Source organism: Gallus gallus, chromosome 5 (assembly GCF_016699485.2).
Source record: "Gallus gallus isolate bGalGal1 chromosome 5, bGalGal1.mat.broiler.GRCg7b, whole genome shotgun sequence".
NCBI lineage: Eukaryota > Metazoa > Chordata > Aves > Galliformes > Phasianidae > Gallus > Gallus gallus.
In genome coordinates, this window is record NC_052536.1 from 54,923,292 (window position 1) to 54,946,844 (window position 23,553).

General features: G+C 45.1%; 1 protein-coding gene across 11 annotated transcripts in view; it reads left to right on the top strand.

Moving 5' to 3' along the window:
* ARMH4 (armadillo like helical domain containing 4) overlaps positions 1-23,553 on the top strand; it is a 51,448-nt gene that overhangs the window by 10,939 nt on the left and 16,956 nt on the right. For all 11 annotated transcript variants that reach the window (XM_040702144.2, XM_040702145.2, XM_004936465.4 and 8 more), the window contains exon 5: positions 8,854-9,105. In XM_040702144.2, the coding sequence (XP_040558078.2) occupies positions 8,854-9,105 (252 nt within the window). The remainder of the gene's footprint in view (positions 1-8,853; positions 9,106-23,553) is intronic.

Here is a 23,553-nt window from a genome sequence, read left to right on the forward strand (position 1 = left end):
TGGGGATCACCAATCTACACTCTGAAGTGGGACAAACACCACTTGAGGATAGGCTTTCTGCCTGGAGATGCTACTGCCCCAGTTAAGCACAGAGGAGGCTTTTGAGCTGTAACCATTTTCTGATATCTTTTTGTAGTGGCAGTTATTGAGCACTTCCACGTCAGGGTGGAGTGGTGTGTTGAGAAGGCTGATGTATTCCTTCCCAAATCACAGTACGTAGTGCTTACTTGCAAATATCCACATGGTACCAGATGCATTATGCTCAGGAGTGCTTTCCTACAGATCTATACTGAGCTCCAGGCCGCAGGTGGATGCAAGATCAGACATCACTCATGCTGACATAATGAAGTCCCTTGGGAGGTCCTGGTGCTTGCTGACCAGTGGAAGAAGCGCAGGCAGCTGGGTGAGCTCGGCTGGCTCCCATAGCCCCCAGTGTGGCTCGCTGCCTTGCCTTGCTGAGGGCCTGGCTCATCATTAAATATGGACCTCTGCTGTTCAGAGTTCTGTTTCTTGGGGACCATCTGTGCCAAACTGCCTGCAGTTAATTGCATCAATATATTCACCTGCTTGCCTTGGATATAACTTCAAAAAAAATTCTCAGATTACACAGACAAACATGAGGTGTTTTGAATAGCTTTCTAGATAGGGTTGTTGTCACTTCTACAGGCTCTGGAGAGATTAGCAGAGTTACGAGCATATTCCTGCCTGGACTGTGCAGTGAGACTGGTACTACTTGCCCTTCCTAGCTAAAGAAATCCTATAAGGGGATTATAGGATTTGGGGACAGGACACTGCTGAGGATGAGCATTACTTGTCTGAGAGACTTAATACTGCATTTTTGTACCTGTGCCCAAAATTTCAGCATCTCTCTGGAAAGCCCTACATTGCAGCTTTCTCTGGAGGACTTCTAGGATCCAAGGAGAAAATCTAGTTCAACTTATCTGTTCAGGATCACTCTGTAAGCTTCCCTGCGCTTTTTGGAGTGGATCTATAAAAAGAAAACATCTAAAACTACTCTACAACAGCATGTAAGCCCTAGGGCTGGTTCCTGTTCAGTCATCTAGGCTTATTTGAGCTGCTCTCACAGGTCAGCATTCATAGGATGCCTGTGGGAGATGCTCTGCCTGTTGTGTGATGTCAGGAGCAGGCAAATAGCTCTGAAAACAGGCAACTTACAGTCTAAGCCGTATAGCTCTTGAATTTGAGGCACTCCTGATGAATCTGGCTAGCTCTCAATATGTAGCTGGTGAAGTCCTTGTTGCTGTGGTGGAGGAGTAATCCCAGGGTTGGGAAGGCACATTGAGGAGAAAAGGTTCAGTCAAGAACTGTGTTGAATGAGTCTGAATACATAAGTGTAGATATAGTCAGCCTTGATTTGCAGCTTCTCTTGGCTAGTAACAGTCTAAGGACAGGATTTCACCTTGGTTCTCAAATCATAAATTGAATGCAGTTGTTAACACAGGTTAGTGCTGATGTGAGAAGTACTAGTGCTGTGTCTATTTTATGGAGCCATGCACTGCTGGTAGTAACAAAACAGGATGAGGTAATGGCCTTTATCTGTGCCAGAAGAGATTCAGATTGGATATTAGGAAACATTTCTTCTCAGAAAGAGAATATTTGAGGTAGCTGGATGGTTGGAATAAGTGATCTTCATTGTGTCATTAATGGTGGAAAAGACCCATGAAAATGAGCCAGTTACAGGCTTGGGAACAGGCCCTGAGCAATGGGGAGACTGCTCTCATGGGCCTTGTAACATATGGCTAAGCAAAGCATAGGCCTTGGGAAGCTACACATTTTTTGACTTGTATAGGGAAAATCAGTTGTAGGATGTTTAGATACTTATGTCAAAGTGTCTGCTGTGTAGGACAGAGCACAGCACTGTTCCTGGTGAGCTGGTGCTCATGTTTGGCTGTGAAGTCCCTCAGCAGTTCTAAGGTATGGGGCTGGACTTGCCTTTGGGGTTAGCAAATCCTGTGTTCTGCAGCTGTGGGGAATCTGATCACTGCATCTTGGCTTCAGGTTAGACTCTATTTTGCTTCACTGATTCCATTAAAGCCTGCTTCAGAACAGTGGAGCATGTCATATAGCACAAAATATATCCATGGTATTTTAATGGCACGTACTTGGTCCTTGGTTTTCAGTATTTTTAATGACTCTTCAAACTCTCCTTACTTCTAAGCCATTGCAGTACAAGGCACCTTTCTTCTGATGTGAAGTGTTACTTATTTTTAAATGGAAATCAAGGCTTAGAGTTCAATTGCTATTTGGACCCTGACTTGTATGGATTAAGACCTGCTTCATTAAATCTCTGCAACCCTATTTAAAAATTTAAATGAGTTTGCAGGGTTGTAAATAAGAAGGGCATTTAGCCTAGCTTGGTTAACTAGCATGTTGCTGTAATTCCCCACCAGCTCTTTGGATATCAGCTGAATTGGCAAGCATCTGAAGATTTAAGACAAAGCACATGCAAAATGAATTAATAATTAAATGTTTTTGGTGCATACTTCCTATTGCTCCTAGCTTATTTCTGCTGCTGAAGTGAGAACTGCTGTCCCTTTAGTACAGGTTGACCTTGATCTTCCTCATGGAAGATGGCTGTTCATTTCTACTGCTCCTTTGTACCAAAGAACCATGTATTTAAAAAAAAAAATTCCAACACTTATTTCTTAAATACCTGATCCTGATTGCCACCACTCTGCAGGTTAGGTGGCCTGGTTCAGTCTGACCCATTCTACTGTTCTGGACAGGCACCTTGAAATTTCCAGCTGTATCTGACTTGTTATTTGTCTAAAAAATATTTTACTTTAAGGTTGTAGTTTTCCCATGTTTATCCCCCAGTTGTGATGTGTAGTTTTCCCATGTTTATCCCCCAAAGTGACAGAAACCCCCCTGCAGATGCTCTTGAAAGGTAGTTGGGCTGTGGGTGAAGATTTTAATAATGCTTTTGTTTCCTAATCTGGGGATTAGCTCACCCTCCAGCTCTAGCGAGGTGGATTCAGCTAAGCAGGTACGCAGCAGTTCCTTCTGAGTGCTCTGCAAGGAGCACTTCTCCTGAGCTGCTGCTGCCTGGGATCTCTCAGCACAGGGCTTTGTTGCTTTTGAGGCTTCTCCATGGTCCTTTCTGCATGGGGAGCAGAGCAGGCAACAGTACAGAATGGTTTGGCTCTTTCAAAACAACCCAGATGACTTAGAGCTGCTGTATCAGGATAATCCTGGAGCTTCATGCTTTGAGTTGCGTGAGGCTTTGCAAGCCCACTCATCTCTAGGCAGTCATCCTGCCCTTTGGTGTTAGGTAGTACTGGACTTAACCTTGGTATCCTGGAGGCTGTTGCCTGCAATTACACTTACCCATAAATCATGTTGTCAGCAATGGATCCATGACCTGTGCTTTTGTCTAGAAAACAGCTTAAATCAGACAGTTTCCTCAACCTTTGGTCTGTTAGTTGCTCATTTCTCAAGTAGAGTAACTAAATTATGTACTTCTGAAGAGAGACCCTCAAATGCCTTTCTTTGCAAGGGAAAGTGGGATTTGCATTTGGAAACTCTTTTTGGGGAGGGGGGGAGGAGGAAATACCATGCTCACAGGCCTCTTCTATAGGAAATCTGGACTGATTCAAATGCCCTCATTTGATAAATCACTTCTTAAAACTGTCCAGCTCAGCAGCTGCCTTTTTAACTTTAAAATAGCTGTTTGCTGCTGTCTCTTTAGCCAGGCTCAGTGTGAAAGCAATTTTGTAGTGAATACTGCTGGAAATGCATCACTTGGGAATGATTGTTTCTGATCTTAATACAGAAGCAGACCTGTTGGGGGGGGGGGGAGTTTTCCAGCAGGGGCGAGTGCATCAGTTACCTTGTGGTGAGAGATAAGCCAGGACTCAAAAAGCAAGTGTGAATCCCCTCAGGTATGAGAGGTAGGTTATGATCAGAATCCAAATTGTTACCATCTTTATAGAGCCCTCTGCTGGGGAGTGCTTTCTGCAGTCTGTTTTTTGGCAAGTAGATGCTGAAAACTTCCTGCAGCTCATAAGGAAACCTCACAGTTCAGTCCTGCTGTCCTGTTTGCTCTCCTAGATGTAGCAGGAATGATGCAGGGGGAAAAAAAAATGTTTCATTTTCCTCTTATCTTGAAACTTAGGTGTGCAGAGTTAGGGTTAGTGCCTTGCTTTGTGTGATAAGAACCCATCCAACTGATGTACTCTTCTCAGTGCTCTGTTTTCTGACCTGTGCAATAGGCCAGGCATTGAATACCTCCATTCACAGGAGGTGTTTGTGCAACTTGGAGCCTGGACGGCTCCTACTCCCACTTGGGGTGTCCCTATGCAACCCAGAAAGCTGGGCAGGGTCAGAGCACTTCTACTCTCCTGCCAGTCATCTCCTTCCAAGCTGGGCTTTGTCATAAGTGATAGCTCTTGGCAGTGTTTTGGAAACATCAGATGGTGGCATTATCACTGATCACATGAAAACAATGAATTGATTAATAAGAGTTCTCCTAGAAAGGTCTTTCTGTCTTGACAGCTAGCTGTGATTACAAAAGCAGTGCAGGAAATGAGCCATGTTCCCACATTATAAGTGTACTGAAAAGTCCTTTAGTGAAGACTTTGAATTCCTTCTTCCTTTTCTGTAGTCATGCACCCCTCATTCCCAGTCTTGTCCTTAATTACACACCTCTGCTTCCTATGCTGTGTGCACATGTGCTGTGGTGGTCAAGGAATGTGTAGATGTTGTACTAAGGGACATGGTTTAGTGGGAAATATTGGTGATAGGTGGATGGTTGGTCTGGATGATCCTAGAGGTCTTATTCAACGTTGGTGATCTTAGGATTCTGTGAGGTCCCTTGAGTTCCCTGGTGCATTCTGGCCAGCCAAGACTTCTTGAAAAGTAGAATTGTGTTGGATAACATCCCTGTGGGTCACAGTCAGGTGGGTGTCAGTGCTCTACAGTGCTCTCCTGTCCCTCTTAGCTTGTGTTCAGATAGGGCTAGGCCTGCCTTGAAGTGGTAGCTCAGCTCTTGAGCTGCTTTGCTCAGTACTGGCACAGGAGCAAAGATGCCACTTTCCTGGTCATGGGAACTAAGCTCACCACTGGAAGCCAATTAGTACTGGCTTCTGATTGATTGCAACTTTGTTGGTGCTCATCAGATGCTCGTAGGCATTCAGACCCTACAGTGCTGAGTATTTGGTATGATCACAGCCTAAGACTACAGTGGACCATAATGATGCTTTGCATTACTGTCTAGACACCACTATCCTCTGGGTCTGGTGCAAAGAACAGAGATTGAGACCTCTGTGTTTTGTCTTGCAACTCTTAAAAAGATTTTTCTTAGTGTTTGAACTCACTGTGAAAGTCAAGCTGTTACCTTCTAGCAAGCCTTGCTGCTCATAGAGTAGGAAGATACTTCTGTGCACAGAATCTAGTAAATAATGGTTTAAGTCTGCTGGAGAGTGAAAACACTTAATCAGAGAATAGCCTGGGTTGCAAAGGACCACAATGCTCATCCAGTTTCAACCCCTCTGTTATGTGCAGGGTTGCCAACCAGCAGCCCAGGCTGCCCAGGGCCACATCCAGCCTGGCCTTGAATGCCTCCAGGGATGGGGCATCCACAGCCTCCTTGGGCACGCTGTTCCAGTGAACATGTGACAGTGACTTTTACACATCAAGGGAAAATATCTAAAAGGTATAGGTAGCAGCTCCTATGCTATGGGTTTCAGCAGTGGTGCAGGTGCCCCATAGTAAAGCTGAACCATTGTTCCTTCTGGCAAATATTAATAAAGGTGGAAACTTGCAAAAAAAAATTCTCGTACTTTTTTTGGTGCCTTCTTATAGCTTTTCAAAAACTCAACATTTCAATGCCTGTTACAAGGTTGTCAGGTCCTTCAAAACCAAAATTGTTGACAGGTGAAGCAGGAATCTCATTTTTATGGGGATTCCTGCTGCTTAGATTGCATTGCTGTCACAGCAGGGAGGTGTTAAAATTCTCAATTTTTCTTCCTCTGTGTCAGTGGAGGCAGATCTGAGCCCCTGTTACAGAACACAGTGCTTATTTAGTCTGGCAGAGGGTTAGTTTTTGCATTTTTCAGCATGGGGAGATGAAGTAACTATCCCATAGCCTGCTTATGCATCACCCTTATTGCAGGAGGAAGCAGGAACGTAATGGATGGTATTTTGGTGCTGCAGTCCTGGTGTCACAGTGAGAGGAGACAGGATTTACTCTACCTAGGCCTTCTTGGGGTCCCGTTGCATGTCACATGTGAGGTTTTATTGAATGTTAAGAAAACAGTGAGACACTGAAGAAGGTCTACGGAGCAAGATGAACTTGCAGTAGGAGTACTGTGCCAGTTATGTCTGCTCTAGTGTGCAAAGGAGTGCTGGGTGTGCAGAACTGCTCCTATAGCTGCTCTTCACCTGAGTGCCTGATTTGGATAGTGCCACACATACCAGGAAAGCTGCTTGCATTTCTGTATTAGGGAATAGCATGTTGGCCATGGGCTATGTTCCACTGTACAATTATCTTGCTTCCTGTGTAAGGAGAACCTTTGCTTAGCCTTGAGTACTTGCAAGCATGCTCCACGAAGTAATTCACAAGGGGATGCTGGTGTCTGTAAAAATCCAAATGCCTCCCACATCTGCTGGGCTTTGCAGCTTTGGTCCTTTCTGTCTCCTGTTTGGAGTGGCTGTGGAGATCTCTGAAGGGCCAAGCAGGACTGGTTTAGGAGGCAAGACATAATTTTGCAAAGAGGTTCTGGTGTGATGCACAAACCTGCAGCTTTTGGGGTCTGGCTGCGTCACACACAGAATTATAGGATCATTGAGGATGGAAAAGCCCTCTAAGATCATTTAGACCAACAGTTAACCCATCCCAACCAGATCCTTGAGTGGTGCGTGGCGCTTGATCACCACCCTGGGCAGCCCATGTCAATGTGTTATTGCTCCTTCTGAGAAGAAATGTTTCATAATATCCAACCCAAACCTCCCCTGGTGCAGCTTAAGGCTGTTGCCTCTCATCCTAGCATGCATTCTTCCCTATCCCCTGGGATCAGTGGGTGCTGTGAGCAGCCTGCCTGTGCCTGCCATCCTCCTGGTGCACCCCTGAGCTCTAATACGTGTGGTCTGCATTTCTTTAGAAGCACAGATTCCTATCTGTGACCACCAAGTGGTGCTATGCTCTGTGCCTTTTGTGAAGGCGAGCTGATGGTGTTTTGGGGCAGGGGGTTACGAAGCTGTTTTCAGACATGTGAATGAGCCCTTTTTTCCCCTCGGTGCGGCTGTGCTGTGAGGACTGTGCTTTCCTCATCCTTGTGCTGTGGCAGTGGGCTGATGGATGGAGCTGGGTGATTTTCAGGCGTGATAAGTAGTCTTGGCACTTTCAATTCAGGTGTTCAGCTTGGCTGCCTGCTGGAGTTTGGAAGTGCAGAGATGGATATCTGCTTTCTCAAAGCCAGCTCCTGGCAGGTGTCTCCAATTAGCTTGCTAAAATCACAGGAGCCTTCTAAAAACCTTGTTCCAAAGTAGATTTTCAGATAAAATCTGATCTCTGTTTTCTCTGACCTTTTTTTTCACCCAGTCCATTCAGGGAGAATGCACTCATGGTCATGTTCTCCAGAATGCTGACTGCTTAGCACCTTTGCTGTTCCATTTGGGAAATCTTCTGCTTACAGCTGCGTTGCTCTCAGCAGAGGCACGAGACCTACTTTAATTTACCTTTGCAGGTTTCCTGCAAACACTCTCCAGGTGCCATACTCAGGTGTACAGAGGCTGTGTATTCTGTATGGAAACATATAGTTTGATAGAGAAAATTCTTACCTTGATTTAAGATGATGGGCACATTGTAAGATAGAGTGTACTTCTAACACATAAAGGGAACGTAAGGGGCTAACTACATCCCTGTAAGCTTCAGTCAGTGCTCTGCATGGTATAATTGTTTGCAGGATGTTCTTTTCCAGAAACTGAAAGACGTTCTATCCCAGGATGATGCAACTAAATTCAAATAGCAGCTCATTTGTATGAAATGCAGGGTTAAAACTGAAAGGTGGCAAGTGTAATTGTCCTGTCTGGTGAGCTGGAAAAAACATGCTGTGTTTTAAAGCAAATCTTTGATTTGGGAGGATGGGTAACACTATGTAACAGCACGGTGAACTCCTTGTTTTTTTAATGTGCATTGATTTCCCTAGGCCAGTTCCATCTTTAAGATGGATACTCAACACTGAATAGATTCCCCAAAGTTCCCCAGTTAGTTTTTCAGTTACTCTGACAAGCAGTTGTGTCAGTGCATCCCGCAGCAGAAGGGAGAAGAGCGAAGCATCATGCAATTGCCAAGGTGCAGGTTGCTTTACTTACAGCAGGTATGATGCATGCATTCCACAGGTCTCCTATCGAAGCTACTCCAATGCATTGCACCACTTTGGCTGGATCATCAAAACACATAAATGCTGTGTTTTATTTTTTTGGCATTGAAAAGTTAACCATTGAAAATTCAGAACGTGTCATTATTTCATACAGTGGGTAGCTCCACTAGTAACTTGGGCAAAACTTTTGCCTCAGGAAGACCTTGGGTCCTTGTAACTAAAAGCTGGGGAGAGACACTGTGGGAAGCCTTGCTGGGTGTACGCTCTGTTCTTACAGTCGCTCCTCTCTGCAGTTAGCTGTGGTCAGGAATAGGATGGAGGCAGAAACTTGAGACAGGACTGGGCTCTTCCACATCCACCCCTCTGGGTGTCTCTCATGTCAGAAAACTGGCAGGGCTTTGTTAGGGTGGCTTGCCTTTGGAAAGGGGATTATGAGTTCACTGATAGGGATGTATGAACCTTCTGTTTTGTGGGACCTTTCCTGATATTGCTTTTGTGTCTTCATGACCAGAGGCTGAGGAAGAGGAAGAGGATGAAGAGGAGGAGGAAGAAGAAGAGGAGGAAGAGGAAGATGAAGAGGACAAAGAGATAGATTCTATGGATGAAAGCATGGAGGGTGACACAGAGCTGCCGGGCTTCACGCTTCCAGGCGAGACCTCCCAGGAGCCCATAGCTGGCCTGGAGAACCCTGCAGCCCAGCTGGCTGGGGTGTCCTACCAGGTTCCTGATACCATTGAGTGGGAGCAGCAGAACCAGGGGCTGGGTGAGTGAATAAACCCTTTCTTCCCTTACCCTCATGGAGGACATGTCTCCTGCTCTTCACCTTGTATGGGACAGCCCATTGTGCTGGGAGGTCTCAATAGGCCTCCAACATATTTGGCTAAACGTGGAGCAGCTGTATTTCTGAGAAAACCTTGGCCCCAGAAACAACTGGTCAAATTGGAATGAGTCCCAGACAATGTGTCCTGAGATTTTAGCTTGGGGGAGAACCTCTCTGCGTACTCCAGACCTGGCCATCATTCCTAGGGCTTAGTGTTGTGTGTCTCCGCTGAAATTCCTGGGGAAATTTTAGTGCCCCTTGCCTGAGGTGCATTGGTGCAGGCATACAAGCCCTGTGAGGGCGAAGTGAGCTGGGGGAGTTGCTAGTTCGATGGCATTCTTGTAAGCACCACTGACCATTGACAACCTTCAGGGTTGTGTGGTCCAGTCTTGGGACCCTGCGGTGAAAGCATTAAGCAAGATAAACCCTTAAGGCCTGTGTAAAGCATTATCCAGTTTATTCCTGCTATGTGTGTAGACCCCGTGTTTTATGGCTGTGTTAGTTTATTCTGCCTAGAAAGGTGGATCAGTGAGAGCTGAACCACATCCATAAAGAAAATGTGCGTGGCTCTTAATGATCTAGCTGTACTGAGAGGCTCACCAAATGCAGAAACCCCAAACCTCTTTTATGTGTTGAGTTACATGAACTGTTGCTTCCTCTAGATGTTTAATTCTCTCCACGTAGTCCCATTTCCAGCCTGCTTGAGCATTGTTAGCTTCCTTTGAAATAAATCAAAGAGTGTGTTTCAAGAGCCCTGCGGGTGGGTTGCTCTCCAAGGGCAGACTGAGTTTGCATCAGGCCTGATATCTCCCTGTTCCACTAACTCTTTCTTGAAAAACATTATATTGGATGATTTGCATGTCAGATCTGTTTCACATGTCTTGTTAACCCATCAGGCTGGGCAGGAGCTGTGCAAGGGAAGTAATTCTAAGTGTTTAATGACTTTCTGGTTGGCTTCGACAAACTGTATTAGAGAGTGACGTGACAGTGCTTGGAGGAGTGTAGAAAACATAGGGTTATGGTTAAGAGTTGCTTTGGTAGCTTTGTACTGTTATTCTACACGTTTCCTTGGTGCAGGATCTTTGGTGCCTTTAAGGAAGGTACATGTACTCAGAAAATTCTAACTACTTGCCTGGGTCAGGACTGTGTGTACCAGGATGGATGGCTTTGCCTTTGGATGAGTCAGTCCTGGCTGAGGGTACCAGTGCTTTGCTGTGGTCAAGAAATGCAGTGTTTGACAAACTCCAAGGGGTGTCCCCACGTAGCACACAGGAAACGGAGTAAAATGGCCTTGATTCCTCCTTAGGAATATGAGGGCTCCTTGCCCTAGAGCAGAGCCTTGCTGGAGGATGCTCCTTACAGTATCTTTTCCAGACAGCTTTTCTGAACATAAGGACTCAGCTCTATTTTTGTGTTTTATATTAATATTACTTCATCCTGCAGCCTTCATCCTCTACCACCCTTCCTCTTTCTTCTTGAAAAAGCTTTCTTTCCTAAAATTCCAGACACAGAATAAATCATATGGCCAGAGACGGTTTTTTTTTCTAGCTCACTTATATTTTATTTACCCTTGTGCAAATTGGAAAAGCCTGCTGCAAAGCTTGTCGGGTTGGGTCAGCTGCCAAGCACTGGGCCAGGCACCTGGAGGACAGAGCAGGTGTGAATTTCTGTGCTGTCTATAAGTGCCTGGCTGGGTTGTGTGTCACCAGGTCCATACAGTTTGGACAGCCTTCCTTTTGGAGCCGTTGCAGTCGGGAGGGAGGGGCTGAGCTGCCATTGTCTTTTAGAGTTAGGTGGGACTTTTGTACTGTGCTGTTTTGAGGAGAAGAGAGGAGGAGCAATGGGATCAGTCTTTTTTGCTTCTGATTCACCCATCGCCCATCTTTTTCTATCAGGTAAACACTTACATAAAGAGTCATTTCTTCTTTCTCTGTCTAGGTGACCTAAATGGCTCTTTGCTATTGTTTCCTCCCCCTTCTACAGTGTTCTTTAAGAGGATGGGAAACGATCTGTTTCAGACAGAGGCACAAAGAAAACCAAGGATGTGTATGAACTCATACCAAAAACCTGAGGTCAAGCAAGGAACTGAACCGGGTGTTCAGTGTCCTTTGTTGGGAGTGGAGAGTGGGAGATGCCCTGTACCTGGCTGTGTTACATGCTGCTTTGTGTGGTGTGTTATGAGGGGCACTCAAAGGGGAACAGGAGGGATGGAGAAAATGTATAGCTTGTGTCAGCAGGAGGTTGGTTGTTAAGAATAAAAGAAATTCACCAAACCAGACAAGAGGCTGAAAGAACTGTCCACATTGTTCTGCTGGAGCATCTGGAGAGACCAGATTTATTGTTCAGGGCTCATAAAACTTTGGATCTGCTGGACATGTTCACGAACTCTTTGAAACCCTCTTTCTCTAAGTGCTTTCTCAACTAAATCTAGCCCTGTGAAATCCATTTCCTTTAAGTGCTTTTCTTCTAAAGCTGAAATTAACTCGACTTTCATTTTAAGACAACTTCTTAACCACTGTACTTGCCTCATCACAGCCCTGGAGGAGATGGATCTGCAGTTTGTCTGAATTCAGCTGGGTCAGGGCACGGTGTTCCTGCCTGTCTCAGCTCACGGTGAGTTTTGGGAATAGGAAAGGAGGTGCAGAGCTCATCCCTGGGATCCACAAGCAGTGCTGAGGAGTGACTAATTTCCCATTCTGTACAAGCAAAATATGATTTAGAGGGGGGTGTTGTTCTGCTTAGCCTGGGAAATGGCATAGCAAGGGAAGACCTGAAGAAAGGTGATGGTACCCAACAGAGTACAAGATGGGGGCACACCAGAGGAGGCAGGACAGTGAGTTCTGCAGCTAGAACGTCGTGACTTCCTATACTTCAGTTTGCAGATTTATCAGCTCGATAGATTGTAGCAGATCCTGCAAAGTTACTACTGATGCTTTATTAAAGATTCCCTAGGAGATAACTGAAAACATACCTGGAATAAATTGCAGTATACCCACAGAGGTCAATTTTGGCAGCCCTGTGTTTGATTCTGTCATGATTCTCTTAAATGGAGTTTAAATGTTATTTCTTCTTGATTCTCCTTATTATGTTTTGTTCAATAAGTACCAAACTCTTACAGCTGACGTTTTTCATCTTTAAAATGCTTCACACACATCTCCTTCTCCTGGGGAGATATTCTGTCCTGTGGCCTTCAGAACTTTGAGATTTATCTCTAACATCCGTAGCACAGAAGAGCAAGAAGTGCTGGAGTAGCTACTCTCAGCTCATTTGTTATTGGGTTTACCTGGTCTGATGGCTGACACGCTGACAATCCCTGGAGATGGAGTAACTTGATCCACAGGCAGCTTGGCAAAGCAAAGAGACAGTTTGGATTTTTGTAGTGGTCAGTGAAAAAATGCCAGAGAAACAGAATCATTAAAATGTCCATTCTGGGAAGTCAGATGGTCCTACATTAACTCCAGCTGAGCAAAAGCAATTTATATGCTTCAGTAATGAGGCTGTCAGCTTTACGGTCTATCAGCTGACTCTCTAACCAGCAAGATTTAGACAAAAATAAAGCTAAATGATAAAAATAAATGATGTCCTCAGAATAGAAGTTGGCTTCTGGTTCTGCAGAAGGAAGGTCTGAATATGCTTTCAGATCTCTGTTGGTGTTTTAATGCTTTGTCTTCAGATTCAAAGAGCATCTTGGCAGAACTCTGGGACCTCCCTGAGTTGTGGGAGATGACTTCAGCCTTCCTCTGCTTGTTTGAGTTGTCCCTGGGTGGTGCATAGTAGGTGAACATAAACTTTGTGCTGGGAGAATATCAGAGGGGCAGGAAACTTGAGCTTTTTGAGAATGAATAAAAATGCATCATTTTCCCCTTCTACCCCTTTTGGGATTAAATGTTTATGCATCACAACAAGAACTGCCATTGGTTTAGATGAACTCAAACCTATTGAACACTTCCTGGGTCCTCTTTTAGTTCTTCGTCATGAGTGTTCAAATAAATTACTTTTGTTTTACACCTCCATGGAGATCAAAGCCTTTTACCTCTGTGTTGGTGATGGCTGCTGTGACCATGCTATTTTCTCACTTCCTGAGAGTGTTTATGCTCTCTCTGTGTGTGGCAGCACCACCTCATCATTACCGTACAGACTACAGAGTAAGACACAACAACTTATCTTTGGGATATGCTCCCAAGCGGTTTGTTAATGCCAGTGTTTGCCTATCTTCCATGTCCCGGTGTGTGTAACTGAGAGATCCTGCTGTCTGTACTATGATAGCAGCAGGAGGACCGGGACAATTTACTCAGCCTTTAATTTTGCTGCTCTGGGGTTTGCAGTAATTGGTTTTGTGCATTCAAAATGCATGGAGTTGTTTGGAGCAGCTGTGGCTTTTGCTTCTTGAGGCTTTACAGGGTTGTGACTTCTTGAACGTATGGCTGAAATTGTTGATGCAGGGGTTGGTATGGTGGACTTTGGTTCTTTAAAGTGTTGGTGGAGCCCGTTGGTTGCTTATCCTAGGCCACCACAATGTGAGGTAACATTTAGGTGTAGATGACCCTATTCCTTGCAGGAGAATTTGACCAGATGACCTTTAAAGATCCCTTCCAACTCAAACAATTCTGTGATTCTGTTTGAACCAGAAATCTTAACAGAGAAGGCTCCATTGCTATGCTCAAAATCACGTTTTATAGGCAAAGCAAAGGCACATCCCATATGTACCCAAACCCAAGAATTTATTGCTAATGCAATTTTATTATTCACAGTCTAACCGTTATTAGTCTAGACATAGTTATTTTTACAGAAGAAGAAATAATTATGCAGTTAGAGTTGCTGCACTCACAGTTCTTGGTTTCTGTGCCTATCCCTGGCTTTATGCATCTCAGTTTGCTGTATATGGTGGCTTTTATGTATGTTATATACTATATTTGTTTTACCCTAAATCAATTTTGTCCCGGTCTGCATCTGTCATCTAACTGACATCTGGTACGTTGCTTATAGCCACAGTGGCCCTGGTGCCAGCACTATGTTGTGTCTGTTTCTTATCATCCCATGCCTGTGCTCCTCAGCACAGCATCCTGTGTCTGGTTCCACAGCATTTCTTACTGGTTTCCATCTACCCGGGGAGATATTGTACACAGTGGAGTTTGGACAGTCTTTGTAGATGGGAAATTAAAGACACAGAGGTTATGAAGTGTGTCAATATAATTCTCAATATGCAGTTTCTAAAATTTGTACCAAGCCTTTGTTGTGGCCAAAGTGCAGGACCTGGCACTTGGTCTTGTTGAATTTCATCCCATAGGCCTCAGCCCAGCTGTCCAGTGTGTCCAGATCACTCTGTAGGGCCTTCCTACACCCAGGCTGATTGATACTTCCTGCCAACGTGGTGTCATCTGCAAACCCTTCCTGAGGGTATACTCTATGCCATCATCAATAAAGGTACTGAATAGGACAGGTCCCAGTACCAACCCCTGGGAAATACCACTGATCTCCCAGCTGGATTTAACTCCATTCCCCACCACTCTCTGGGCACAGCCATCCAGACAGTTCTTTACCCAGCAAAGAGCGTACCTGTCCAAGCCATGGACTGCCAGCTTCTGCAGGAGAATGCTGTGGGAGTCAGTGTCGAAGGCTTTGCTGTCACCTCCACCAGCTCCCTCAACACCCTCACGTGGATCTCATCCGGCCCCATACCCATACCCCATACCTGGGGCAGCAGGTCTCTGGCTGTTCCCACCTGAATCATGGGGGTTTTATTCTGCTCCCTATCCGAGACTTCAAGATCAGGGGTACACCGAGAATAGCTGGTCTGACTTTTACAGACAGGTGTAAAGAAGTCATTGAGAACCTTTTCCTTATTCTGTGGTCATGTTCCCCATCGCATCCAGTAAAGGATGGAGATTTTCCTTAGCCCTCCTCTTACTGTAAATATATTTGTAAAAAGTTCTTTGTTCTCTTTTACCCCAGTGGCCAAGTTGAGTTCAAGCTGGGCTTTTGCCTTTCTAATTTTCTCCCTGCACATCCTAACCAATCCTTTGTACGCTCCCCCAGTTACTCATCCCTTCTTCCACAGGAGGTGGATTCTCTTTTTCTCCTGGAGCCTCAGGAAAAACTCTCTGTTCCTCCATGCTGGTTTTCATCCCTTCTGGCTCATCTATTGGCACGGGGGATAACCTCCTCCTGTGCCTTTAAGACTTTCTTCCTTTGTATGTTCCTCCCCAGCTCCCTTCCCACTCCAAAGCAGTAACAAAGCTTCCCCCATCAGGCTGGTGGCTAAATTTTGTGTTTCTGTTCCTTCTGAGGAATGTGCACTTTGGAATCACTTGCTTGTGATCACACCTTAATCCTGGAGCAGAACGGTATTCAATCAGGTTTGCTTTGCTAAAAGAATTTATGCATCCAAATGTCGTCTTCACAACAACAGTGATCCTCTTCCCCGCCTTGTTTTGACATATGCTATTTCAACACCTATTACATGCTATTATAGTGCCAGAGCAGCTCCCTAAAGAGAATCATTCACATCAGGGTTGGCCTTTTCCTTTTGTCGCATTTTGTCCCAAGCTGCTTTGGGGAATGTCTGCTATGCTTTTACATACAGCACAGGAATGCCAACACAGCCCACACATGTTAAGTGTGAGAAGTTGGCAGCGCCACATTCAGATGTTGTCCTCCCAGCAGAAATAAAGACCCAGGGAAGGGAATAGCAAGGAGTGAAACAAAATACGAGGCTTGGTTGGTCCTACACAGCTCTGAAAGCAAAAGGCTGTCAGAAATGGGTGCAATGAAGCTATAGTCTGCGAGGAAAAAGCGTGTGCCTGCAGTTTGTCAGAAGGAAGGGGAAGGCAGCAGGGGCCTTTCTGCACATAAACCTCAAGCAGGAAACTCCAGTTGTTAATTTTACTAGAATACATTGAGAAGTGGCTGCACTGTCACAACCTCAGATGCATTACTTTGAAACAGCAGCTGTGCCGTGAGCTTTGTATCCCTGGTTAAACCTATCTCAGAGTAAGATTAGCTGAGCCCATTTGTTATCAGCCCTCAGGTGCTGCCTCCTGGAGCTGGGGGCAGGTGTAGAGGGATTTGCTGATGTGTGCAGGGCCAGGTTTGGCTGTGCACTCTGCCTCTCTGCCCACAAAAGGATCCTATCAGCAGCTGAGCGTTTTTGACCTTTTCCAACTCTCTGTCTCCATCCATCCGCTAATTGCAGTCTTGGGATGGACCTACCTTGAATTATGGAATCAGTAAGGTTGGAAAAGTCCTGAAAGACCCTCCAACCCCAGCCCATCCCCACCATGCCCACTGCCCACGTCACTCAGTGCCACATCTCCATGGTTCTGGAACACCTCGAGGGATGGTGACCCCATCACATCCCTGGGCAGCTGTGCCAATGCATTACCACTCTTTCAGAGAAGAAATGTTCCTGATATCCAAGCTGACCCTCCGCTGGTGCAACTTGAGGCTTTCATCAAGCATGGCTCAGTATTTGCTACTCATGTAATTTTTTTTTCTTTTTTTGGCTTAAGGGATAGGGTCCAATATGGGCAGAGCAGAGCCCAGCACTGTGTGTGTGCACTAAGCACTGTCAGTATCTCACCGGAGTCTGTCAGCTCCTTTGGGACACTGTGTCCGTCCCACTATCTGTCAGCCCTGCTGTAACAGGAATCCTGGTGTCCTGGCTGTCTTTTTAATCTGCAGTAATCCAGTTCCTTCTCAAGTCTGCAGTTCCAGTGTGCTGTGGCGTGTATCACATTTTAGAGTGCTTTGCCTCACCCTCTACCCTTCACTTTATGTATGTCAGAAATCTTGGCTCCGTTTAGACAGAGGACAGGGTTTTCAGCCCTCTCTCCCATTGGGTTTCGGTAATCACTTAGCTTGATTGAAGAATGCAGGCAGGCCAGCAGCTCTCCCCGGGTCACAGTTATTAATTTTTCCCTTATGTGCTCGCCTGGGTGGCCTTTGCCTTGTACGAAGAGCCTTGTCCTTCCACTGCAGAAATCACATTTATTTTCTAATAGCGATATAAGCTGTGGTGCAAAAGATCTGTCTGTTTTTGTGGCATTTCAGCCCTCTGAAAAAAAAAAAAAAAAAAAAGGGAATGTGAAGGTTCATTGGCCTTGAATTGCTTCTCCTCTTCTGGGGGTTTGCATCAGAGGCTGATCTTTTGGGTTGAAGTATTGGTTCTGACTGCAGAGTGAGTAAGAGAAAACTGTAGGAAAAGAGCTCCTTGCAGCCATTACCACAGAGAGCGATGGTAATTTGTGGAGAAGATGGTTTTAAAATATTCCTCTCTAATGAGAACGTAGATAAGCTCTCTCTCTGCTTAGGCAGTGCAAGCCAAGATGACTGATGCTAACCCTGCCTCCCCACTGGTGTTGGTTCGAATTAAGATGACTTGAGGATCAAATGAGATCTAAGTTCCTTCCTGAAAGGATGCTCTCTCCTGATAAACAAATAAATCCTGCCCTGCCTCAGAGTGAGTTAGGGACCAGTATTGGAAATGAGTAAATTGCTTGGATTTTGACTGACAACAAAATAATTATCTCAAACCACAGGCAATTGGTGTTTTGCAAAAATGTTGGGTATCAGCATTAATCACTGAGAAGGGTCGATATGGTGAGAATTATTAGAGGCTTTTGCTTTCTTTTATTTATTTAATTTTTGTGTGTATGTGTTTGAATAACTCCTAATCACAGCCTCATCCTAGCCTGGGATGTAATAAAGGGTTTCAGCAAGGCTGTTCCCAATAATCTATCATTTCTTTTAATGTATTGTACTTGAGGCTTTGTTGATGCGAAGCGAGGCCAGGAGCTATCCCAAGTTTCTCCATTATTGTTCCTTTCCTAAGCTGCTTTCCCACATCTCCCTTTCTTCAATATGACTGCTCAGGTGTTTGCACAGACTGATTTTGCATTGTTGCATACCTGGGTCTCTGATGCTTTCTTGTTGGCTCAAGGACAAGTCTAATGCCCATAGAGGATCTCAGAGGGTCCAGATCACCTCCCTCTCCCTACACCACCCATATGACCTGACAGGTGAAATCGTATGAGAAAAACACCTTTCTTTTGGACATTGCTATTTCTTATATCTGTAAAAAGTGGTTAAATGAAGTCCTTTTCTGTTTTTTGGTTGTAGGGGGTTGAGTGGAGCATTAGACCCCAGTGCTTGCTGGGGACTCTCCCCTAGCTGCTCCATGTCCCTATTCCTGGGACGTCTCCCAGAACTGTCCACGTGAGCATGGACCCGCATGGCCACTGCAACAGCATCCCTCAAACCGGAGCTGGCAGCCCCAAGTCTGAATCATCTGCTGCAGGGATAGCGCTCTTCAGTAGTGCTAATTGACAGCAGCAATGATTCGTTATTAAGTGCTGAGTAGTCACTGATGTGTGGGCTCTGATGATGAATACGAGGGTTTAAAAAACAGTAGGACTCATAATTCTTCATATATTCTGAATCTGCTTCAAGGCATCCATTCTAGTATCCACACTTGTATCTCATCAACAACTGCACAGAGGAGAACCGTACTGAGGGTGTTACAGTTGAAACATGGGCCTGGTGGGATGGGGGAACAGAGGAAAAGAGAGCAAAATGACAGCTATCATTTTGATCCTAAACAGTCTGTGCCACTCTGTGCATCTAGAAGAGGATGCAGTAGAGCTGGAAAATGTACAGGGAAAAGGAAGAATAACCGAAGAATAACTGAAGAATAACTGAAAGGAGTAAGCAAAAGAATAAATGGGATTCTTTGCAAGGAGGGAAGCATTGCTGTGTGACTGTCCCATCCCTAAGCTTTCCCAAAGCAGATGCTGTTGGATGCTGTGTTACTGACCAAGCCAGACCTTCAGTCTGACCTAGACCGGCTATAAGCAGAGCCCAGTCTCCCCTGCTTCATTGCTGCCAGTTTTACTGCTTTGTTATGTGACCTTGTGCAAATCCCTTCCTTCTGTTCCTGAGTCCTGTTATCCATCAGTGGGCTGGTTTCACAGCTTCTGTGGTGGTTCAGGTTCTTTTGGGCAAATACAGTCTGTTTACATGTTTGTAGAGCATTTATTGCAGGAGTTTGTCATCTCAGCTGGGCTTTCAGGTATTACACTGGTAAGAGTAATTAATAATATATCCCCCCACTTTCTCCCTGTGTTATTTTCGCTGATGAACAAAAAATACTGATAGTTGCTGATCCACTGCATCCATTCCTATGGGATCATAGAACCATAAAGGTTGAAAAAGACCTCCAAGATCGTCAAGTTCAATGGCCAACCCATCCCCATCATGCCCCCTAAATCATGTCCCTCAGTACTGCATCTCCACAGTTCTTGAATGCCTTCAGGCATGGTGACTCCACCGCCCCCCTGCGTGGATATTTTTTGGTGCTCTTCCTTCAACACAAACTTTGCCCTGAGTTTCTTAGCAATGTTCCAAGGAGAGAAATGCCTGAAACCAGCTGGTTACGCTCACTGCAGGGACGTATGACTCAGTGACACAGGTAACTTCCAAAGTGCTTATTGTGCAGTGTCTTTCGGGTACACAAAGCTCCACATAAAACACTTATACTGAAATCAGAGGTCTGAGCTCAGGGCCCAAAGAGGTGCAGCTGAGAACAGGTATCAGTGAGTTCATGTCACCCCCTTCCCTTGCTGAAGCTTCATTTTATACGCTCTACAGTTCTTATCGTTGCTGGACTGAGCTCAGTTCTCTTGCAGCAGGCAGCAGCATCATATCTTGAGTCCTCAATGCAGAAAAGCTGGTGCTAGTAGCACAGAAAGTAATGGCATTTTCAGGCTTGCTCTGCTCCATTTTGCAGTGTCTTCTCAGTGTTCACAAATACTGGGATGGAAAATTTTCTGTATGCATAAAATGCACATGGGTTCTTACACCTGCCTCAGTTATGAGTCCAAAAGCTCATCCATACCCAAAACACCCATCTGTGGTTTGTTGCTCTCTTGGCTTTGGTGGATCTGCTTGTTATCTTGTAGAAAATAATTTCAAAAAGGAATCTTAAGCTCCTGTATGCCCCAGGGGAGTTCAAATAAATGTGGACAAATGGCATTTCTCAGTCAGTGGACAGATTAATAAATCAGGATGTTGTGATGAACAGGTTTAAGTCAACAGTTCACCTGGTTCATCCATCAAACCTCTAACCAGGTTTGAGCAGTAATTGCCTGAATCTGTCAACCACTTCACAGCATTACAGGACAAGCCAACAATTTGTCTTCCATGTTTAGGACTAAAATTCAGAAGTGCTCTATGACTTTACTGTCTCTGTACCTACAAAGAATTGCAGGTTTTAGGTGATCCAAAGAGGTTTTGTTCATGCTGTGGAAAAATAAACCTTCTCCCAGAAAGTTCCCAGTGCAGAACCTTTGCTGCTGTAAGTAAAAAAAGAAATGCAACTGTTTGAGGCCCAGAACTCCCTTGGCCAAGAAGCTGTGATACTTCCAAAAGAGCCAAAAGAAAGCTCTGCTTCCCAACCTTTTTTGGCTTTGTGTATTTCTCAGACGCGGTGATGGATAACAATTTCTTTCTTAGGGAAGGCTATTAGTGTTGGCTTTGAGATTAGAGGTTGCTCACTGACTTGCTTGCAGGATTTAGCGAAACCTGTTGGAAGATAAGCGACCAGCCCCCTGCTAGAAGTCTGATGAAATGCCTGCTTCTTTCTCCAGGCTTATTACTTTCAGCATGTAATGTGAAGATTTATCTGCATGCCAGGAGACATAAAATGCCGGCAAAGGTCTTTAAATATTTTGTTGTGCCTTTTCCTCCTGCTGCATCTTGTCTTTTTTGACCTTTGTTGCATCCACATCCCTCATGGATGATGATATATCCTACAGACCCTTTTCCTTTTCACAGGCCCTTTTCCTCTGTGCAGCCTTCCAGCCACTCTGCCCCAAGCCTGTAGTGTTTCCTGGGGTTGTTGTGGCTGAAGTCCAGGACTCGGCACTTGGTCTTGTTGAACTTCATCCCACTGACCTCAGCCCAGCTATACAGCTTGCACAGATCCCTGCAGGACCTTCCTATCCTCAGACAGATTGATACTTCTTCCCAACTTGGTGTCATCTGCAGTAGAGTGGATATAAGAATTTTATTGCAATAGTGGTAGTGCAGTACTGGCACAGGTTGCCCAGAGAGGTGGTGGGTGCCCAATCCCTGGGGACATTCAAGGTCAGGTTGAATGGGGCTCTGAGCACCTGATGGAGCTGTGGGTGTCCCTGTTCACTGCAGGAGAATTGGACCAGATGGCCTTTAAAGGTCCCTTCCAAATCAAACAGTTTTGTCATTCAATGAAATGAGGTGCATATGTTGCTGGAGCGCCTGTATATGTGAATTCAGTTCTTCAGTGTATCTGCTGTCCTTTAAAACCAGTGTACAATCAATCCTCAACAATAATGATTTTAGAAATTGTCCTCTGCTTGTGTGTTCCTTGGGGCATGTCAGTAACTTCTTTGTATGTCTGTTTCTGCAGAGTCTGCATTCCTAGAGGACCTGGTCCAACACTTGTCAAGGGAACAGAAAACTTTCAGTTCTGTTTCATGGGCTCTGGAAGCTGTACGGTGGCCACCAGCCTTTAGATAATAAACGTTTGCTGCTACTTTGAAGGCAGATTTGGTTCTGAAGCTTTATCCTTGTATAAAGCTTCAGAATGTCAAATTGTTTCTTTGTTATTTGGGCAGATGATGGCAGCAAAATCAGGAGCTAATTCAGAGAGGTTCATATTCCACAATGTCTTCTTGCAGCCTCCTCTTATCACTATCCTAATCAGACAGCGGTCTTTGACCAGTTCCAGTCAGAGTACTGAGAACACTCAGTGTGAACAGCACAAGGACATCCTAGCCTGTTTAGTGCATCCCTGTCCTCCTGGGGAGGCTTTTCTTCAGGCGTGGGTGGGACCAGGGAGCTGGTGTGCAGGTAGCAAGCTGATCTAGTGAAACAAATGGAAAACGCTGGTAAGAGTCAGTCTGAGGATAAATTAACCCTTTCTCTTGTAGGACCAAGCAGAGCTGGCTGGGAGGTGATTTTACAGTGCCTGTTGTGTGGGAGCAAAAGGAAACAAGATTTTGGGATGTCCGTTTGCCTTCAGAGCCTCATCTGTAACTACTGATGGGCGCTGCAGAAAAGAGATTTTGTTTATCTGCAGCCCTTGAAGCCATTGCAATTAACCTTAATCTGGGGGGACCCAGGTTAAAGTGCAGTGCCAGAAAGATGTGGAGGTAGGGCTTAGCACCATCAACCTTATGGAGCCAGGCCTGCTCGTTCAGGGGTTGCATTTGGCCTCACGGTATTTCAAACCACCAAACAAAAACAGTCCTACCGAGGTGCACACCTTGAAATTGCCAGTCCAGCCACAAAACAAAATTGCTTCTCTACTTCAGTGCCTTTCAGAGAGTTTTCATTGTGGAGATGATCTGAGATATTTCCCCCTCTGCAGGCTAAGAAGGGAGCTGCCTTGTCCAGTTTTGTCTACCAAATACACGTGTGGCTCCTTCATTTGGATAACCCATCATCAGACTGTCATGCTCTGCCTCCTAGGAGAGCTTTTATCTGTCAGCCTGGCTTCATCTCCAGCCAGCACAGGCTCAGTGAATCCATTTTGGTTTGATTGTCATCATGTGTCTGAGTCATTATTTCTGAGAAGTATCCACTGACTTTAAACACTCATTGCCTCTCGTGGCCCAGCTTTCAATTAGAAGCTTTGCTATTAGCTCAAAGGAAAGTGTCATCTGGATAATTGTGTTATGACATTAAAATAGAGCGTCGGGTGAGGCTGGCAGAACTCTTGGTGTTGAAATGGAAATTCCTTTTCTCAGGTGGAAGGGCTATGTCTGCACTGAAGAGGTTTGCCCCTGCTTTCTCCACTGGCTCTGGCTCCTCCTGCCTCCTTTTGACTGTAATTATCCAAATCTGCATGTATCACATCTGGCTTCCCAGTCAATAGATGAAGATAACATTGCTTGTTTATGTTAGAGAGCTGTTGTGAATGCAATTAATAAGGCAAAGTAGTGGAAGAGCTGAATATCATTACATAATGAGACCTCATTTGCAATAAATGGTATGAAAAATGATTTCTTGCAAAGAACAACAATTGTTGTGGGTTTTTAGCCTAATTGTAGATACTTGATTCTAATTCGTTATTTGACATTTCCATGTTAATGAAGAGTTTTAGATATAGTTACTGCATTTATGGCAAACATATGATCATTTTCCAATACATGCCATTTCTAAAGAAGCCAAGAGTGTTGGCTTCTTTAGAAATAGAAGAGCTGGGTAATTATCCTCATTGTGCTGCTCTGGGGAAGGCTCTGCCAGCAGTAGGGTCCAGCTCCCTCTGCAGTGCAGGATGCCTCACAAAGAGGCTGCACACATTAGCCCTCTTCTGCACTTGGGGATCTGAGCTACAGAGCCCTTAAATTCCCC